Source organism: Bufo bufo, chromosome 8, assembly GCF_905171765.1.
Source record: "Bufo bufo chromosome 8, aBufBuf1.1, whole genome shotgun sequence".
Classification (NCBI taxonomy): Eukaryota; Metazoa; Chordata; class Amphibia; order Anura; family Bufonidae; genus Bufo; species Bufo bufo.
Genome location: NC_053396.1, coordinates 208,694,355 through 208,716,858, shown reverse-complemented (window position 1 = coordinate 208,716,858; position 22,504 = coordinate 208,694,355). Strand labels below are relative to the sequence as shown.

At 44.4% G+C, this 22,504-nt stretch overlaps 1 protein-coding gene across 1 annotated transcript in view; it reads left to right on the top strand.

Moving 5' to 3' along the window:
• Window positions 1–201: 201 nt before the first annotated feature.
• The window catches only part of LOC121009468 (mamu class II histocompatibility antigen, DR alpha chain-like), a 33,586-nt gene continuing 11,283 nt past the window's right edge, over window positions 202–22,504 (top strand). Inside the window, exons 1-2 of the mRNA XM_040442598.1 lie at window positions 202–346; window positions 17,601–17,846. Of these exons, the coding sequence (XP_040298532.1) occupies window positions 274–346; window positions 17,601–17,846 (319 nt within the window). The 5' untranslated portion in view covers window positions 202–273. The remainder of the gene's footprint in view (window positions 347–17,600; window positions 17,847–22,504) is intronic.

Sequence of the window (22,504 nt, the reverse complement as noted above, 5' to 3'; positions counted from 1 at the left end):
ATGTTTCTGGTCCTTAATAAAAATTTATGTAAAATCATCAGGCATAAAACCGACACATTTTGAATGATAAAGTACTTGTGAAGACATGCTAAAGAAGCTTGTAGAAGCATAAGTCTACCCAGAGACTGTGAGGTCAGACTCCACAAGTCAGCGTATTGGATGGGAAAAAAAAAGTCATGCACGCCCTTTAATGTTTTCTGTATGGTTCTTTTACTTTTAGTGGAAACAACATCTCAGAGGGTTTATTCAGAATTTCCACATTAGACAAGTAAGATGACCGGGAGAAGACATATGTACCTGGCTCTAATCTGTGCATTGTGCCTGAAAGTAATCCAGGCTGTGAGAGGTAAGTGGGGAGGAGGGAGGAAATGCACGGCTAGAAGAGAGAGAAGGTAAATGATGAGGAAAAGAAAGATTGTCAGATAGAATGATGCATTATTTTGACTGTGTAAATATATATACTTTCTTTATAGGGGTAAGAATCCATTAGTAAAATATGATAATGTACCAAAAATATTGTTCTGTTTGGGGATTCAACTAATTACTAGCATTAAAATACACTTCACCCATAAAAAAGTAACATTTAGAAATTGATAGTATATCTTTAAAATAGGCCATCAATATTAAAGGGCTCCGGGCTTTTCAGTATTGATGACCTATCCTCAGGTTCGGTGGGGGTCCAACACCCTCGTCGATTAGCTGTTTGAGAAAACGGCTCGCGCAGTGCGTACGTGCCATCTCCCGACTCTATGAGACAGCAGCAGCGGACAGAAAGAGACTGGAGACGGCACGTGCGCACTGAGCGCGCCGTTTTCTCATACAGCTGACACCCGGCACCTCTGCTGATCTGATATTGATGACCTATCCTGAGGAAAGGTCAGGAACATGCTTATTTTTTTTGCAGTGCGGAGGCACGTACTCAAGTCTCATGGAAGCACTCCGTAGTGCTTTCGTGGCCTTCCAATCTGTGCCTCTGCTGCACACCGTTCCGTAACATGCAGATTTTTGACCCATTCATGTGATATGGAGCGCACACGGCCGGTGACCATATATTCTGGACCCGCTGTTTGCAGGCTGCAATACGGGCACGGGTGGCACACGTTCATGTGCATTAGCCCTTATTACTACTGATACAGAGTAGATGCGGAGCTGATTACAAGAGACATCAGCTTCTGAAATCCAGGCACTTTTCAGTTTATTCTATTTTTCAGCAGCACTTTCAGATATGTAAACCTAAGCACAACATACCAAATAGCAATTGAAGCATATTTTACAAAAATCAACTTCTGAAATGTTTCAAAGTCATGACAGAATACAACTGGTGTGACAGATGCACCCAGTAACGCTAGTTTCACTTCTTCAGCAGAGCTCTCTGGCGGGCTGGTCCTCAGAGTTCTCCGGATACGGCATAGCTGGATACTGCCGCCAGTCCTCCAGTCCTCTTTGACAATGATATGCCGGGACATGTGACAGCCGTACATGTGAAACTAGTTTCCCACTAGCGGCAGAGGAGTCCGGCAGGCTGTTCCGGTGGGTGAACAGCCTGTCGGGTCCGTCCTGCCGCTAGTTTACGCGTGCCACCGAACTGCCGGTCCGTCCCCATTGACTATAATGGGGGTGGAGCGGAGTTCCAGCAGCAGCACACGGTGAGAGGCAGCCGGACAAAAAGTACTGCATGTCGTACTTTTAGTCCGGCTGCCTCTCGCCGTGCTGCTGCCGGAACTCCGCCCCCCCTCCCCTATTATAGTCAATGGGGACGGAGCGGCAGTCCAGGGCACACGTGAACTAGCGGCAGGACGGATCCGACAGGCTGTTCACCCACTGGAACAGCTTGACTGACTCCCCTCCACTAATGTGAAAGTACCCTAAGAGATGCCCTGTTCTCTCCCATGACAGATTTTCTCTAAATGATAAGCAAGAATATATTTTTCCATACACTATGGCAGGGGTGGCATTCAACTTTCAAAGAATAGCTTCTCAACAGGGAACTGCAGATGTGAGGGCTCATAATACATATATATACAGTGGTTATAAAAAGTCTACACACCCCTGTTAAAATGTCAGGTTTCTGTGATGTAAAAAAATTTGACAAAGATAAATCATTTCAGAACTTATTTCACCTTTAATGTGACCTATAAACTGTACAACTCAATTGAAAAACAATTAGAGGGAAGGTAGAGGGAAGACAAAATATAAAAATAAAATAATATGGTTGCATAAGTGTGCACACCCTTAAACTAATACTTTGTTGAAGCACCTTTTGATTTTATTACAGCACTCAGTCTTTTTGGGTATGAGTCTATCAGCATGGCACATTTTGACTTGGCAAGATTTGCCCACTCTTCTTTGCAAAAACACTCCAAATCTGTCAGATTGTGAGGGCATCTCCTGGGCACAGCCCTCTTCAGATCACCCCACAGATTTTCAATCGGATTCAGGTCTGGGCTCTGGCTGGGCCATTCCAAAACTTTAATCTTCTTCTGGTGAAGCCATTCCTTTGTTGATTTGGATGTATGCTTTGGGTCGATGTCATGCTGAAAGATGAAGTTCCTCTTCATGTTCAGCTTTCTAGCAGAAGCCTTTATTGTGCCAATATTGACTGGTATTTGGAACTTTCCAGCTGAAGAAGAACAGCCCCTTGGCATGATGCTGCCACCACCATGCTTCACTGTGGGGATGGTGTTCTTTTGGTGATGTGCAGTGTTGTTTTTGGGCCAAACATATCTTTTGGAATTATGGCCAAAAAGTTCAACCTTGGTTTTATCAGACCATAACACCTTTTCCTACATGTTTTTGGGAGACTTCAGATGTGTTTTTGCAAAATGTAGCCTGGCTTGGATGTTTTTCTTCGTAAGAAAAGGCTTTCATCTTGCCACTCTACCCCATAGCCCAGACATATGAAGAATGCGGGAGATTGTTGTCACCACACAGCTAGTACTTGCCAGATATTCCTGCAGCTCCTTTAATGTTGCTGTAGGCCTTTTGGTCGCCTCCCAGACCAGTTTTCTTCTCATCTTTTCATCAATTTTGGAGCCATATTTTCTCCACTGATGATGACTGTCTTCACTGTGTTCCATAGTATATCTAATGCCTTGGAAATTCTTTTGTCCCCTTCTCCTGATTGATACCTTTCAACAATGAGATCCCTCTGATGCTTTGGAAGCTCTCTGTGGACCATGGCTTTTGCTGTGGGATGCGACTAAGAAAATTTCAGGAAAGACCAACTAGAGCAGCTGAACTTTATTTGGGGTTAATCAGAGGCACTTTACATGATGGCCGGTGTATGCTGACTCCTATTTAACAGGATTGTGAATGTGATTGCTTAATTCTGAACACAGCTACATCCCCAGTTATAAGAGGGTGTGCACACTTATTTTAGTTTTTTGTTTTCTTCCCTCCACCTAAAGGATTTCAGTTTGTTTTTCAATTGAGTTGTACAGTTTATAGGTCACATTAAAGGTGGAAAAAGTTCACACAGGTGAAACTCGAAAAATTAGTCCATTTATTTCAGTAAGGCCTCATGCACACGACCGTTGTGTGCATCTGTGGCCGTTGTGCCGTTTCCCGTTTTTTTTTCGCGGACCCATTGACTTTCAATGGGTCCATGGAAAAATCGGAAAATGCACCGTTTTGCAGCCGAGACCGTGATCCGTGTATCCTGTCCGTCAAAAAAATATGACCTGTCCTATTTTTTTGACGGACAACGGTTCACGGACCCATTCAAGTCAATGGGTCCGTGAAAGAACACGGATGCACACAAGATTGACATCCGTGTCCGTGATCCGTGGCCGTAGGTTACTTTCATACAGACGGATCCGAAGATCCGTCTGCATAAAAGCTTTTTCAGAGCTGAGTTTTACACTTCGTGAAAACTCAGATCCGACAGTATATTCTAACACAGAGGCGTTCCCATGGTGATTGGGACGCTTCAGGTTAGAATATACTAAAAGAACTGTGTACATGTCCCCCCCCTGTAGTTAACACATTGGTGGCCAGTGCGGCCGGCCCCCCCCCCCTCCCTCCCCTGTAGTTAACTCATTGGTGACCAGTGGGCCCCCCTCCCTCCCCTGTAGTTAACTCTTTGTTGTCCAGTGCGGCTGGCCCCCCCTCTCTCCCCTGTAGTTAACTCGTTGGTGGCCAGGTGGCCCTCCCCCCTCCCTCCCCCTCCTAATTAAAATCTCCCCCCCTATCATTGGTGGCAGCGGAGAGTACCGATCGGAGTCCCAGTTTAATCGCTGGGGCTCCGATCGGTAACCATGGCAACCAGGACGCTACTGCAGTCCCGGTTGCCATGGTTACTTAGCAATTTGTAGAAGCATTATACTTACCTGCGAGCTGCGAAGTCTGTGTCCGGCCGGGAGCTCCTCCTACTGGTAAGTGACAGATCATTAAGCAATGCACCGCACAGACCTGTCACTTACCAGTAGGAGGAGCTCCCGGCCGGACACAGACATCGCAGCTCGCAGGTAAGTATAATGCTTCTACAAATTGCTAAGTAACCATGGCAACCGGGACTGCAGTAGCGTCCTGGTTGCCATGGTTACCGATCGGAGCCCCAGCGATTAAACTGGGACTCCGATCGGTACTCTCCGCTGTCACCAATGATAGGAGGGGAGATTTTAATTAGGAGGGGGGGGAGGGGGGAGGGCCCACTGGCCACCAACGAGTTAACTACAGGGGAGGGAGGGGGGGCGGCCGCACTGGACAACAAAGAGTTAACTACAGGGGAGGGAGGGGGGCCCACTGGCCACAAATGAGTTAACTACAGGGAAGGGAGGGGGGCCCACTGGCCACCAATGAGTTAACTACTGGGGAGGGAGGGGGGCCGGCCGCACTGGACAACAAAGAGTTAACTACAGGGGGGGAGGGGGGCCGGCTGCACTGGCCACCAATGAGTTAAAAACAGGGGGGGGGGGGTCTGCCCCCTGCTGCCTGGCAGCACCTGCCAGGCAGCAGGGGGCAGTCATGTACACAGTTCTTTTAGTATATTCTAACCTGAAGCGTCCCCATCACCATGGGAACGCCTCTGTGTTAGAATATACTGTCGGATTTGAGTTTCACGATCTAACTCATATCCGACAGTATATTCTAACAAAGAGGCGTTCCCATGGTGATGGGGACGCTTCAAGTTAAAATATACCATCGGATTGGAGAAAACTCTGATCCGATGGTATAAAAGGGACTCCTGACTTTACATTGAAAGTCAATGGGGGACGGATTCGTTTGCAATTGCACCATATTGTGTCAACGTCAAACGGATCCGTCACCATTGACTTGCATTGTAATTCAGGACGGATCCGTTTGGCTCCGCACGGCCTGGCGGACACCAAAACTACTTTTTTTTCATGTCCGTGGATCCTCCAAAAATCAAGGAAGACCCACGGATGAAAAAACGGTCACGGATCACGGACCTACGGACCCCGTTTTTGCGGACCGTAAAAAAAAACGGTCGTGTGCATGAGGCCTAATGCAAATTAAAAGGAATTACATTAATGCAGCTTAAAATTAGAATTTTGTGAAAAGGTTCAATATTCTAGGCTCAAAGTGTCACACTCTAAAAACATCCAAGGAATGTCAGAAAAAACTTTACACTAGGCATATCTTCCATAGTTTTGTAAATCTATTTTTCTTTTGAATATTTACCAAATGGAATTATTTTCTCCAGTGCGCTGGGGCCCCGGGGGGCGGGAGAGAATGCAGGGAGGTATTATTACTTTTTTTTTTTTTTTTAGGCAGCAAATAAAGAAAAATGGGTGGGGGGGTGTTATACATGGAACTGTAATTTTAAAGTTGTTATGATGTTTTGTATGATGCTAGAAAATATATAATAAAGATTATAAAAAAAAAAAGCTAATTAATCCATCCCACCTTAGCAAAGGGGACCTCAAAATTGTGACTTTGGGGTTTCATAAGCTGTAAGCCATAATCATCCAAATTATATCAAATAAAGGCTTGAAATATCTCGCTCTGCTTGTAATGAGTCTATCTTATATGTTAGTTTCACCTTTTAAGTTGCATTACTGAAATAAATGAACTTTGCACGATATTCAAATTTTTCAAGTTTTACCTGTGTATATATATATATATATATATATAAAGACACCACAAATAAATACACATACATCATATATATATATATATATATATATATATATATATATGCAATACACGCATATATAGCCAATAAAATAAGAGAAATCCTTGACACCCAGTAATAATAGCAGGAATCCTTATTTTTAGACACTCGTTGCAGGTAATACAAGGGACACCAACACATGTCGATCAGCCTGCAGAAATTGTTAAATAACACAAAACAGCCATTGTCTGCTCCCCGTGTATTTCCTGAAATGAAGCTCCATGTGCAATGAAATCTATGGCACTATTTTAATTGGTAACTGCCGTGGATTTCCTTTATTTTAAATGACTGCTACATAAGTAATTTGCATGATGACTGACATAAATGCTGACATTTCTGTTATATGAACCTGACACACAATAACACACTACACACACACATATATATATATATATATATATATATATATATATATATGCGACACACAAAAAAATAACATACCCAAATAGAAATGTCAGGTTGCTGCAAAACTCAGCATGTGGTTATGTCTCGGGCATATAGTTTGTTTAGACACTGGGTCTTGCCACAAGAGGGTGTAAGTTTTTTATGCACTTACATATTCCTCAGCGCTTTACAGACATTAGCATCACACTGTCCCCAATGGGGCTCACAATGTAATTTCCCCATAAGTATGTATTTGGAGTGTGGGTCCCATGTAAACATGGGAAGAACATTCTAACTCCATGCAGATGCTGTCCTTGGTCAGATTCAAAGCAAGGCATCAGTGCCATCCTCTGAGCCACCATGCTCAGTGATACAAGAGACACTAACAGCTCAGTGATATGTGCAGGACATCCTGCGACCACATGTGTTGCCTCTCATGGCAGGGCTTCCAACTGGCATTTTTCGGCAAGATTGCAACATGTCCTGGCCAGTTGCCATATTTATCATCAGTCAAGCATTTATGGGACTATCTGGGACATCAGATTCAGCAACTTACAAGTGTGCAGGACCTACAGGCCCAGCTGTAACATCTGTGGGCAAATGTGCCGCAGGATACCATATAGGACCTGTATGCCTGCATGTTCAACCATATCTCATTTTGTATCCAGTCAAGTGGCCGCCCAACAGGGTCCTAAAGCCGCCTTTCAAATGTAGAGTTTTTTCCAATAAACTTCTCCTTTCACTCTAAGGCCTCATGCACACGACCGTTGTTGTGTTCCGTTCCGCAAAATGGGGTTCCGTTGTTCTGTGATCCTTTTCCGTTTCCATGTGTCTTCCTTTATTTTTGGAGGATCACCAGACATGAAGGAAAGTAAAAAAAAATCTAAGTCAAGTTTGCCATGCAAATGATAGGAACGCGCGGACGCGGATGACAATCTTGTGTGCCTCCGCGTTTTTTCACGGTCCCATTAACTTGAATGGGTCCGCAAACCGTTTTCCGGTTGGCAAACGGTGCATTAGCCGAGTTTTCAACGGACCCATTGAAAGTCAATGGGTCTGCAGAAAATCACAAAAAACGGAACAACGGACACGGAATAAAACAACGGTCGTGTGCATGAGGCCTAACATTGTAATCACCTACAGATATCATCATTACATTCACGTATAGAGAGTATAATTCCTTTCCAACATCTCCTTCCTGGTACATCAATGAGTGCATATAGTGCACGCACATACACAGGGGTGAACCTATAGGGGTGCAGAGGTAGCAGTCCCTGCCGGGCCCAGGAGCCTGAGGGGGCCCAAAGACTTGTGCCTCATAAGAAGACACCAATATTATAAACAATGCATGCTGTGAGGGCTCTGTTATAGATTTTGCACTGGGGTCCAGAATGTTAAGGTTCACCTCTGGCTGGGAGGAAAGGGTCAGGTAAAGAATTCGGCATGGGAGGGTGCTGTTTCAGTTTTTGCCTCAGCAGCAGGAAGACTATATGCTCCCCTGCCCCAAAGCACTGAGGGAAGGGGGGCCCCAAGCTGAACTCTTGCACCAGGGCCCATGGGCCTTTAGCTACGTTCTTGCACATACAGTTAGGGCTGGGCGATTAACCCTTAGGATACCGGAGGTTTTTTGTTTTCGCGATCAACTCTATGCAACGAAGATGTGTTGCACAACGTGAGGCAAATACACCAGATACTGACTGGTTTTCTGACTCCCCCCCTCAATTCTCTGAAACGCCTTTGGAGACGGCTTATGGTAGAGAAATGAACATTCATTGCACGGGCAACAGCTTTGGTAGACATTCCTGCAGTCAGCATGCCAATTGCACGCTCCCTCAAACGTTGCGACATCTGTGGCATTGTGCTGTGTGATCAAACTGCACATTTCAGAGTGGCCTTTTATTGTGGACAGTCTAAGGCACACCTGTGCAATATTCATGCTGTCTAATCAGCACCTTGATATGCCGCACCTGTGAGGTGGGATGGATCATCTCGGCAAAGGAGAAGTGCTCACTGACACAGATTTAGACAGATTTGTGAACAATATTTGAGAGTAATGGGTCTTTTGTGTCTGTAGAAAATGTTTCAGATCTTTGAGTTCAGCTCATGCAAAATGGGAGCAAAACCGAAAGTGTTGCGTTTATATTTTTGTTCAGTGTGTGTGTATATATATATTAACCCATGCAATCCCCTGGCAGTCTTTAGATATATATACAGACTGGCAGTGTAGGGATTAATATATATAGTGCAATATGCAGTGCAAAATCGTATCAATAAAAATTACAGATTGCTCTGCAAACAAATGAGCCCACACACAGACTGTTTAAAAATCAAAATCCAAAGATTTTTTTTTTCAGTATTAAAACACAAAAAACTCTATACATATGTGGTATGGAGAATGAAAATATTAGGTCAGTTTTACTGCATAGTGGACACCGTTAAAACAAAACTCATAAAACTATGGTGGAATTGTGTTTCGTTTATAATTCCACCCCATTTGGAATTTTTTCCCCGCTTCATACTACATTATATGCAACCGTAAATGGTGCCACTGTACATGTACAGAAGATGTTGGGTCTTTAAAGATGGAACCCGCTCTGGAACCGAGCAAGCACCATAGCTAGTGGTTAGGGCATAGCTAAAGGCTCATGGGACCTGGTGCAAGAGCTCAGCTTGGGCCTCCCTTTCCTCAGTGCTTTGTGGCCAGGGGCAAGGAAGCACATAGCCTTCCCGCTGCCTGAGGCAAAAATTGAAACGGATGCCCCCCCACACCCATGCCAATTTCTTGACCCAACCCCTTCCCTCCAGCCAGAGGTGTAAGATTCTGGGTCCCGGTGCAAAATCTATAAGATCCCTCCAAGCATGCATTTTCTATAATACCGGTGTCTTCTTATGCAGCGCAAGGGTCTTTTTGTCCCCTCCGGCTCCTGGGCCTCTTAGCAACTGCTACCTCTGCACCCCCTATAGCTACGCCCCTGCTAGTGGTTGCCTGCTGTTTCATACAGCAGACACCCGTGGCTAATGTCTATGATCAGCGGTAATGCCGATCATGGATATTTTACCACTCATTTAACCCCTGAGAAGCCGGAAACCCGGAAGCGAGCAGGAACGCCTCCCCCAGCGGAGTTAGTAGGCTTGAGCCAGCATTAGGCTTCCAGGCTCATTACTTGTATATTACAATTCAGACCATCAGGTGACAGCACTGAATTGTAATATAGCTATTTCTGTATAGGATAATGGGGAAAATGTCATTACCCTATACAAATTGGAGTCTGATAATTGCATGTTGTGGTCCACCTAAAAAAAAAGTTTTAAAAAATATTTTAAAGCGCCGTACAATAACGGCAGGGTTTTAAATATGAAAAGACAAAAAAAATGTTAGTTTTTTTAAAGGTTTTTTTCAGTATTAAAGCACAAGAAAAAACAAAAAAAATGTGGTACCGTTGTCACCGTAGTGAAACAGAGAATGAAACGCACAGGTCAGTTTTACTGCCTAGGGAACACTGTAGAGACAAAACTGTGGCCGAATTTTTTTTTTCCAATTTCAGCCCATTTGGAATTTGTTTCCGGCTTCCCACAACATTGTATGCATTATTAAATGGTGCCATTAGCAAGTACAACTTGTCCCGCAAACAACAAGCCCTCATACGGCTATGCGAATGGAAAAATAAAAAAGTTATGGCTCTGGGAAAACAAAGAAGAAAGAAGTAAAAAATGCTCCAAGACTCAAGGGGTTAAGATTGTGTGCAAATGTGCATATGATGTGTGGTGCACGCCACTTGCATGCTTTTCCAAAGCATGTTGTTCAGTATTGCAGGACTGTAGGCTGAAATGGGTGAACTTTACAAATGAGCGAATAGATTGTAACAAATTGATTTGTCTCATCAGCAGGACTTCTTCCCCTGTTGGCATTATCCCCACAGGTGGACAAGCGCCCACCTGCCGCTAGATTGACACAGGCAGACATTTAGCCCAGCCCTGACAATTTCCTTCCGCTGCTCCAATTTGCAGAACAAGGGCAGAGTCTCTGCTTCAGCTTTGGAGCAGCGACTGCTCAGGTTCTACTACACGTCCAGGCCTGCAGAGTTCCTACTCTGATGCCGAAGCAGATCCTCTGCCCTTGCTCTTCTAACTGGAGCAGCGGCAGGAAATTTTCAGGGCTGGGCTAAATGTCTGCCCGTGTCAATCTAGTGGCAGGTGGGCGCTTCTTCACCTGTGGGGACAATACCGACAGGTGAAGAAGTCCTGCTGATGAGACTAATCGATTTGTTAGCATCGACTTGCTCATCTCTAATGAATTTATGATGTTTTCTGAATTGCAAACTGTTAACATGTTTTCGGCAGATTTAATTGATAAATGTGCTTCTGAACAAAGTGAGATTAAAGGACCTGTCATGTCCCTAAAAAGAAACTGCCAACAGCCTCTAATAATTACATAGTAACATAGTTTATAAGGCCAAAAAAAGACATTTGTCCATCCAGTTCGGCCTGTTATCCTGCAAGTTGATCCAGAGGAAGGCAAAAAAAAAAACTGTGAGGTAGAAGCCAATTTTCCCCACTTAAGGGGAAAAAAATCCTTCCCGACTCCAATCAGAATAACTCCCTGGATCAACGACCCCTCTCTAGTAGCTATAGCCTGTAATATTATTACGCTCCAGAAATACATCCAGGCCCCTCTTGAATTCCTTTATTGTACTCACCATCACCACCTCCTCAGGCAGAGAGCTCCATAGTCTCACTGCTCTTACCGTAAAGAATCCTCTTCTATGTTTGTGTACAAACCTTCTTTCCTCCAGACGCAGAGGATGTGTCACGGATGGTGTACAGGAAACAAGATGATACAAATAACATACGATGACTCACTGGATCCACAACTAAGGAACAAAAAGGGAGACCCCTGCAAACGACCTGCCGCTCTCCCTTATTGCTCAGCCTATGCGACCACTCTAAAGGTGAATGGGCGCATATCCACGTACCTCGGCTATCTGAACCTGAAGGCCCTACAATAGTGAGGGGACACGACCACCGGCTCCCTACACAGACACGGAGGGAGTCAGGGTCACCTGGATCCAGACAACAGAAAATCATAAATACTAAAACAACACTTATCTGCAGACGAACTGAGAACTGGTAGTTGGGAGCTGAAGACAGCATGCACACTCATTCCAGGAAGTTGTATCAGCCACACCCAACTACCTTATGGGGAAGAATATAAAGGGAGGTAATGAGTCTGACTGCATGACAGCTGAGATAGCCTAACGAGGTGAGGAACAGAAACCAAAACAAAGAAACTCAAGGGGGAGGATCTGAACGGCTCCTGTCAGAACTTCTCAGCTGTCTGCTTGTGACAGTACCCCTCCCTCTAGGAGTGGACTCCGGACACTCAGGGCCCACCTTCTCAGGATGGGACCTATGGAAAGCCCTGATGAGGCGAAAGGCCTTAATGTCCGTCACTGGGAGCCACATCCTCTCCTCAGGACCATAACCCTCCCAATGAACGAGGTACTGGAGGGAACCGCGGACAAGACGAGAATCCACAATCCTAGAAACCTGAAATTCAAGATTCCCATCAACCATAATCGGAGGAGGAGGCAAAGGTGAGGGTACAATAGGTTGAACATAAGGTTTCAATAAGGACTTATGGAAAACATTATGGATCTTCCAAGTCTGAGGAAGATCAAGACGGTAGGCAACAGGATTGATGACAGACAGGATCTTGTAAGGCCCAATAAACCTAGGACCCAACTTCCAGGAGGGAACCTTCAATTTGATATTCTTGGTAGACAGCCACACCAAATCACCAACATTCAGGTCCGGACCAGGCATACGTCTCTTATCCGCCACACGCTTATATCTCTCACTCATATTCTTTAGATTATCCTGAATATTTTGCCAAATAGATGACAAAGACGAGGAGAATCTGTCCTCATCAGGCAAACCAGAAGAGCCCTATCCAGAGAAAGTCCCAAACTGCGGATGAAACCCATATGCACCAAAAAATGGTGACTTATCAGAGGACTCCTGACGACGGTTATTTAAAGCAAACTCAGCAAGGGACAAAAACGAACACCAATCCTCCTGATTCTCCGCCACAAAACAGCGCAGATATGTCTCCAGATTCTGATTGACACGCTCTGTCTGGCCATTCGACTGCGGATGGAAAGCAGAAGAGAATGACAAGCGAACCCCCAAGCGAGAACAGAAAGCCTTCCAGAATCTGGAAACAAACTGCGTGCCCCTATCAGAGACTATGTCAGAAGGAATCCCATGCAATTTGACAATGTGGTCAACAAATGCCTGCGCCAGCGTCTTAGCATTGGGCAAACCGGGAAAAGGGATAAAGTGCACCATTTTGCTAAAACGGTCCACCACCACCAGAATCACAGACTTCCCCGAGGAACGAGGCAAGTCCGTTATGAAGTCCATGGACAGATGTGTCCAAGGACGGGAAGGAATGGGCAAAGGAAGGAGAGGACCTGATGGCCGTGAGTGAGGGACCTTGGCACGAGCGCAAGTCTCGCAAGCTGCCACAAAACCCTCAACCGACTTACGAAGCGCAGGCCACCAGAATCTCCGAGCAATGAGATCCAGTGTGGCTCTTGTCCCCGGGTGCCCAGCAAGGACCGTATCATGGTGTTCTTTAAAAATCTTGTGTCTCAAAGCGAGAGGCACAAACAACCTCCCAGGAGGACAAAGATCAGGAGCTTCTGACTGGGCTGCCTGCACCTCTGCCTCCAATTCAGGAAAAAGAGCAGAGACCACCACACCTTCAGCTAAAATGGGACCCGGGTCTTCAAAATTCCCACCTCCCGGGAAACAACGTGACAGGGCATCTGCCTTCACATTCTTAACCCCAGGGCGGAACGTAACAACAAAATTAAACCTTGAAAAGAACAAAGACCATCTGGCCTGTCTCGGGTTCAGACGCTTGGCTGACTCCAAGTAGGCCAGATTTTTATGGTCAGTAAACACGGTAATAGGGTGTCTGGCTCCCTCTAGCCAATGGCGCCATTCCTCAAAAGCCAACTTGATGGCCAACAATTCCCTATCTCCCACATCATAATTTCTCTCTGCGGAGGAGAGCTTCTTTGAGAAAAAGGCACACGGTTGCCATTTGGCAGGAGAGGAACCCTGAGACAAGACCGCCCCCACCCCTACCTCAGAAGCATCAACCTCAACTATGAAGGGTAAGGAAACATCAGGTTGTACTAGGATGGGAGCGGAAGCAAAACTCTCCTTGATATCAGAAAAGGCCTTACGCGCCTCTACCGACCAGGAAGAAAAATCTACCCCCTTTCTGGTCATATCAGTGAGTGGTTTAACAACAGAGGAATAATTCAAAATAAATTTCCTGTAATAATTAGCAAAGCCCAAAAAACGCATCAGCGCCTTCTGATTCTCAGGAAGCTCCCACTCAAGCACAGCGCGGACCTTCTCGGGGTCCATGCGAAAACCAGAAGCGGAGACAAGAAACCCCAGAAATTGGATCTCTGGAACCGCAAACACACATTTTTCCAGTTTCGCGTATAATTTATTCTCCCGCAGGATGAGTAAGACCTGACATAAGTGTTCCTTATGAGATTTGAAATCAGGAGAAAAAATCAAAATGTCATCCAAATACACTAATACAAATTTTCCCATTAAATGATAAAAAATGCTGTTGACGAAATGCTGAAAAACGGCTGGGGCATTCATCAAACCAAAAGGCATAACTAAATTCTCAAAATGGCCCTCAGGGGTATTGAAAGCCGTCTTCCATTCGTCTCCTTCTCTGACCCTAACCAGGTTGTATGCCCCTCTTAGGTCTAATTTGGAAAAGACTTTAGCCCCAACAACCTGGTTAAACAAATCTGGGATTAAAGGAAGCGGATACGGATCACGAATAGTGATACTGTTCAGCTCCCTGAAATCCAGACAAGGTCTTAAAGAACCATCTTTTTTCTTAACAAAGAAAAAACCAGCGGCAACAGGTGACTTTGAGGGTCGTATGTGTCCTTTTCTCAGACTCTCAGAGATATAAGCACGCATCGCGACCCTCTCAGGTTGGGAAAGATTGTATAAACGAGATTTAGGCAGCTTGGCACCTGGGATGAGATCAATAGGGCAATCATACTCCCTGTGCGGAGGCAAATCCTGAACTCCACTCTCAGAGAAAACATCCAAAAATTTAGAGAGGAAAGGTGGTACAGTTTTAGTAGAAACCTCAGAAATAGATGTTATGAGGCAATTCTCTCTGCAAAAGTCACTCCAACCATTTATTTGCCTCGCTGGCCAATCAATGGGGTTATGTTTAGAGAGCCAGGGTAGCCCCAACACTAGAGGAGTAGGCAAACCGCTAAGGACGAAACATGACACATCCTCAACATGAGTATCATTCACAATTAAACGGATATTGTGAACTATGCCCTTTAATGATTTCTGAGAAAGTGGAACTGAATCAATAGAAAAAACAGGAATATTTTTTCGCAAAGTGCAAACCTGGAAACCATGAGTTATTGCAAATTGGTTATCAATGAGGTTGACAGCTGCTCCACTATCCACAAAAATCTCACAAAAAATGCTCTTGCTCTCTAGCGCCACCCTAGCAGGCAGGACAAAACGGGAACTACAAGCAAAAGACAATTCTTCAATTTCCGCCTCAACCCTGCCAATAGTAACAGACGGAATATTCTTAAAATATTTCTTCCTTTTTGTCTCTTTATTACTCCCAGAAAACTGCCTGAATCTCCTAGAGGGACAAACATTTGCCAGATGATTTATACCTCCACAACAAAAGCAAACCCTCCCCTGCGGGCTGAATCCTCTATTGTCAGAGGCAATCAACCCCAGCTGCATGGGCTCCTGCTCAGAAGGGGCTGACAGCGACTGAGACCCCTGTGCACAGAATGACACCGCTGCACTGTCCCAGGACTGAGCATGATAAGAAGGAGAAATCTCTCCTCTTTCTCTAAGACGCCTGTCAATACGAACAGCCTGAGACATAGCAGAATTCAAGGAGGTAGGTCTTTCATGAAAGGCAAATGCATCTTTCAATCCCTCAGAAAGACCATAACAAAATTGACTTCGGAGTGCAGCATCATTCCAACCCGTATCTGCTGCCCATCTCCGAAATTCTGAGCAGTAAATCTCTGCGGATTGTTTACCCTGGCATAACAGACGTAGTCTAGACTCAGCCAGAGCAATACGATCCGGATCATCATATATCTGACCCAGGGCTAAAAAGAATTCATCCACTGAACGGAGGGGTTGTGCCCTCTCCGGCAGCGAAAAGGCCCAGGACTGAGCATTACCCCTGAGCAGCGATATAATGATGCCCACCCTTCGTTCTTCATCACCGGAAGAATGGGGAAGAAGGCGAAAATGGAGTTTGCAGGCCTCTCTAAAACGTACAAAATTCTCACTACCCCCGGAAAACGTATCCGGGAGCGAAATCTTAGGCTCAGCACAAACTCCATGAACGCAAGCTGAACCGGTCACTTGAAACTGAGAAAAAGTCTTACGGAGGTCAGCTACCTCCAAAGCAAGACCCTGAAAGCGTTCAGCCAAAAGTGAAACCGGATCCATGCTAGACGGTTTTGGTGGCTGATAATGTCACGGATGGTGTACAGGAAACAAGATGATACAAATAACATACGATGACTCACTGGATCCACAACTAAGGAACAAAAAGGGAGACCCCTGCAAACGACCTGCCGCTCTCCCTTATTGCTCAGCCTATGCGACCACTCTAAAGGTGAATGGGCGCATATCCACGTACCTCGGCTATCTGAACCTGAAGGCCCTACAATAGTGAGGGGACACGACCACCGGCTCCCTACACAGACACGGAGGGAGTCAGGGTCACCTGGATCCAGACAACAGAAAATCATAAATACTAAAACAACACTTATCTGCAGACGAACTGAGAACTGGTAGTTGGGAGCTGAAGACAGCATGCACACTCATTCCAGGAAGTTGTATCAGCCACACCCAACTACCTTATGGGGAAGAATATAAAGGGAGGTAATGAGTCTGACTGCATGACAGCTGAGATAGCCTAACGAGGTGAGGAACAGAAACCAAAACAAAGAAACTCAAGGGGGAGGATCTGAACGGCTCCTGTCAGAACTTCTCAGCTGTCTGCTTGTGACAGGATGTCCCCTCGTCACAGTCACAGTCCTGGGGATAAATAGATGATGGGAGAGATCTCTGTACTGACCCCTGATATATTTATACATAGTAATTAGATCTCCCCTCAGTCGTCTTTTTTCTAAACTGAATAACCCTAATTTTGATAATCTTTTAGGGTACAGTAGTCACCCCATTCCAGTTATTACTTTAGTTGCCCTCCTCTGGACCCTCTCCAGCTCTGCTATGTCTGCCTTGTTCACAGGAGCCCAGAACTGTATACAGTACTCCATGTGTGGTCTGACCAGTGATGTGTAAAGTGGTAGGACTATGTTCTCATCACGGGCATCTATGCCCCTTCTGATGCAACTATTATCTTATTGGCCTTGGCAGCAGCTGCCTGACACTGGTTTTTGCAGCTTAGTTTGCTGTTCACTAAAATTCCTAGGTCCTTTTCCATGTCAGTGTTACCGAGTGTTTTACCATTTAGTATGTATGGGTGACTTGCATTATTCCTTCCCATGTGCATAACTTTACATTTGTCAGTGTTAAACCTCATCTGCCACTTCTCTGCCCAACATGACTCCTAATTGCTGCACCCTCATCAACCAACTGTTTCAAAGTAGGTTACTGCATCGCTGCTTCCATTGACGGGCATCAGAGACCTCTGCTGATAAGATACAGACGTAGCCGAGCTAAAATGTATTCTGACAACTCATATCACAGTGTTATCTCAGTTATCTCGTGACAAAAGCCATTGAAATCCATTGAAAAGTCAGTTAGCATTTTCTTGCCATTCTTTACTTAACGGATTAACCATCAAGTTTACCTCGGCTGCATCTGTATTTATAACAAAATTCTTGACAACCCCTTGAAAAGGTTTTTAAACCATGAATGTAAAGCATGACTGTACAGCCAGACGATCGGTGCGCCATATCTGTGACATTCATCATGTGAATATGTTTTGTTTCATTAGTCGGGAATGTGCTGATTCAGTCGGAATTCTATCAGACTCAGCTTCCAAGCGCAGAGTTCGCTTTCCAGTTTGATGATGACGAGATATTTAATGTGAATTTTGACAATAAAGAGGTGAGATGGAGACTGCCGCAATTTGGAGAGCTGGCCAGTTTTGAGGCTGCTGGTGCCTTGCAAAACAGAGCAGTGATGACTCAAAACCTGCAGATATATATAAAGAGATCAAACAACACGGCAGCAAAACCAGGTACAAATCATTAAGAAGCCAATGTCATATCTGAAATACCACTGTAGAAAATACAGCCGAATGCAGAAAAGTAGGGAAAATTAAAGTATGAGCAGACTTCTGATGTTATTGACCTTTCAGTGTAGCATACATTAAAGTGAGCTTTTCAATCCATATTCAAGAATATTGGGTATTTCACATTCATATTTCTTTTATTTAGTATATCCAAAGGCATAAATAATCAATAAGAGCATACACCATGAGGGACCCTGTGACGCACATCACTCGATCCTCCTCCCCTCTACGTGACGTTTCGGGAGATGAAGCCCCCTTATTCATATATATATATATATATACAGTACAGACCAAAAGTTTGGACACACCTTCTCATTCAAAGAGTTTTCTTTATTTTCATGACTATGAAGGCATCAAAACTATGAATTAACACATGTGGAATTATATACATAACAAACAAGTGTGAAACAACTGAAAATATGTCATATTCTAGGTTCTTCAAAGTAGCCACCTTTTGCTTTGATTACTGCTTTGCACACTCTTGGCATTCTCTTGATGAGCTTCAAGAGGTAGTCCCCTGAAATGGTCTTCCAACAGTCTTGAAGGAGTTCCCAGAGATGCTTAGCACTTGTTGGCCCTTTTGCCTTCACTCTGCGGTCCAGCTCACCCCAAACCATCTCGATTGGGTTCAGGTCCGGTGACTGTGGAGGCCAGGTCATCTGGCGCAGCACCCCATCACTCTCCTTCATGGTCAAATAGCCCTTACTTTCGAAGTTTTCCCAATTTTTTGGCTGACTGACTTACCTTCATTTCTTAAAGTAATGATGGCCACTCGTTTTTCTTTACTTAGCTGCTTTTTTCTTGCCATAATACAAATTCTAACAGTCTATTCAGTAGGACTATCAGCTGTGTATCCACCCGACTTCTCCTCAACGCAACTGATGGTCCCAACCCCATTTATAAGGCAAGAAATCCCACTTATTAAACCTGACAGGGCACACCTGTGAAGTGAAAACCCTTTCAGGGGACTACCTCTTGAAGCTCATCAAGAGAATGCCAAGAGTGTGCAAAGCAGTAATCAAAGCAAAAGGTGGCTACTTTGAAGAACCTAGAATATGACATATTTTCAGTTGTTTCACACTTGTTTGTTATGTATATAATTCCACATGTGTTAATTCATAGTTTTGATGCCTTCAGAGTGAATCTACAATTTTCATAGTCATGAAAATAAAGAAAACTCTTTGAATGAGAAGGTGTGTCCAAACTTTTGGTCTGTACTGTATATATATTCTATATATACCAGAACATTTTGTAATGTCATTTTAGCAACTGCAAAAAATTTAACTGCACAAAATAAATTACAATAATAAAAAAAAAAATCATTTTTTTGCCATTTGTCATTTTTTTTAGTCACCTTGTCCCCCCAAAAAATAGGATAGGACTGTTCTATTATGGGCCGAATGTTCCATAAAATGCGGAATGCACGCGACCTTGTTTTATTTTTTGCGTGGTATCGAATGGTATCGAGTATCGCAATACTTTTTCATGGTATCGAAATCGAATCAAAATTTTGGTATCGTGACAACCCTGGGTTACGTAGCATCATAAATCATTATAATGCTATGCGACCTCGGCAGTGCTGGGAGGTCAGGACGGGAGCTGCCGCATACTCACGCTGCGAGTCCGATGCATGGAACTCGCTCATCTGAAAGGGGCCATTATGTGTGTCTAGGTTACTATTATGGTGTATATGCACATACAAATGGTACCAAACCCTTATGGCCAATTAGTGCACAGCAAAATCGTTCACGTTTTACCATGAATCTCAGAAAGTTGCTGTAAATCCAGTTTTCTCATGAGGTTATAAGCTGCATGGCACGTTACATTGGCACATGAGAATTCATCCTCACTTGTCCTGTGAGTGCTCCAGTTAATATGCAAACAAATATACTTTATGTGTAGAAATTGTGAGGTTTAATTTTATTTATTTTCTCATTTCATACACATCAGAATATATCAGAATTTTAACCTAAATGAATCGGGTAAAGAGATAATTATTCTTATCTATGTTTGTCTTCCAGTCACTCCTATAATACACATATAAAAAAAAATCCATCATAGAAGGAGAACTATATAAATAATGGAAGCGCTGTTTCCATCAAATGACAGAAATAAACGTCACCTGATAGACCACACTGACTAATGCGGCTTTATGCCCACAACTAGAGATGAGCGAATTTCATATTTTGAAATTCGTTCACACTTCGTTTGGTGGTAAAAGGTGAATTGCGTTATGGATTCCGTTACCACGGATCCGTTTTGCAGCTCGTAGACTTCTATTATGACGGAATGAATAACGGAATGCCTCTAAAAGCATTCCGCCATAGAATTGCGTTATGGTCCGTGGTAACGGAATCCATAAAACGCAATTCACCTTTTACCACCAAAGTGTGAACGAATTTCATAAGTGGAAATTCGCTTATATCTAAACACAACCATATCCATTTTGCTGTCCGATAACAGCAAATCTTCAAGATACGGATCCCGGCAGTGTGCTGGCCGCATTTTTTGATAACCCATTGACTTCAATGGGTCCGTAGACCGCATTTTAGGGGCCAGAAAAGGATATGTTCTATAATTTGTGGAACGGGCATACGGATGCAGACAGCACATGGACCGCATCTATATTTTGCAGATTCACGTTTTGTGGACTGCAAAACAGAAAGTCATTTGCACGAGGCCTTATAGTCAGTGCAGTCAATCAGGTGATGTTCCATCATTTGATGGAGACAGCGCTTCAATTATTGTGTCCTCCTTCTCTAATGGAAAGTTTTGTCATTATAGTAATTGATTTTGTGTCATAAATTTTTTTGCAATTGCTAAAAATATAACATATCTTGGTATATATAGAAAAAAAACTCCCATAAAATATCCTAGTATATATTAGAGATATAGATTTCAGTACGTTTCAGTGATACTGTGGCTGTGGTCACATGTAATTTGACAGTGACTTTTAAAAATAGCCTTTGTGAAAAAAAACAACTATAAAAACTACGCAGAGAAAAATGCATTCAAAATCTGGGTAAAATCACATGCAAAATACTGGTACATGACATTACACAGGATCTAATTCTATCAGAATGTTGCCATTGGCCCCTTTCAGACGAACGAGTTCAATACATCGGACTCACAGCATGAGTATGCGGCAGCTCCCGTCCTGACCTCCCAGCACTGACGGGGTTGCGTAGCAATGCTGCCAGTGTTATCCAATACATTCCAGACCTCTAAGGGTTAGATTAGGGTTGCATCGGGTATCGAAATTTCGATACCCAATCAATACTTTTATACCAGTATCGATTCGTTACCGGGATTTGCATTATTGTGATACTAGGCTGCGCGAACTAGTATCTCCTCTTATGAGAGAACATGGCGCTCGGCGCGCGCTATGTTCTGTGGCAAGACAGTAGAGAAGGAGAGAGGGAGTCCCTCCCTCCTATGACGCAACCGCCGCTGAGCCCAATGAAATGAGCGAGCTCTAAAGCGGCCCGCACCACTGCCACCAATGAATGTGCAGCTAATTAAAGCAGGAGGAGGGACGGGGGAGGTAATGAACTGCTGCGCCGTCTGAGCTAGTGAGCTCGGCGAATGGCAGCAGCAGCCTCATCCTCCTGAGTGTCTTGTGTCCTCCCCAGGCAGCCAGCAAGATTGGGGTTAATGTGACTCATGCTGGACCCCATGTGCCTCACATTAATAGTAAGTGACCCCCAAAGTACCATCTCACATAATGGGCAACATGGGGTTAATGCGAGTTACAGAATACAGGCCACTTATAAGGGTCCATTCACATGTCCGTATGAATGGTCCAGATCCGTTCCGCAATTATGCGGTGCAAACACATTCATTTTCAATGGGGCCGTAAAAGATGTGGACAGTACACAGTGTGCTGTCCGCATCCGCATTTCCGGTCTGCGGCCCCGCACTTCCGGTCCTCGGCTCCGCAAAAAAATAGAGCATGTCCTATTCTTGTCCGCAGCTGCGGACAAGAATAGGAATCCTCTATATAGTGCCGGCGATGTGCGGTGTCAGTGATTTGCGGACCGCAAAACACGACGGACGTCTGAATGGACCTTTAATATGAGGCACATGGATTGGAAGTCAAAATTCATAAGACTGTGCCAATAGCAAGTGACTGTTCGTGTAGCTCAGGGATGCTCAACTTGTAGCCCTCCAGCTGTTGCAAAACTACAACTCCCAGCATTCCCAGACAGCCTACAGCTATCAGCCTACAGCAGGGCATGATGGGAGTTGTAGTTTTACAACAGCTGGAGGGCCGCAGGTTGAGCATCCCTGATGTAGCTCATGCATTAACCCCATGTTGCCCATTAGGCAAGGATATGGATACTTGGTAGGGTTATTATGAGGCACATGGGCGTTTTATCACTAGCAATGGTTGGACCTGTGCCTCACATTAACCCCATCATGTATCACTTTGGCAGCTTCCAATCGGAGCCATGGCAAAAGTCCAAACTATTAAAATATTAAAAAATATCCCATGTGGTGAACGCCGTAACAGAAAAAAAAAAAAACCCGAGCCATTTGTCATTTTTTTTAGTCACCTTGTCCCCCCAAAAAATAGGATAGGACTGTTCTATTATGGGCCGAAT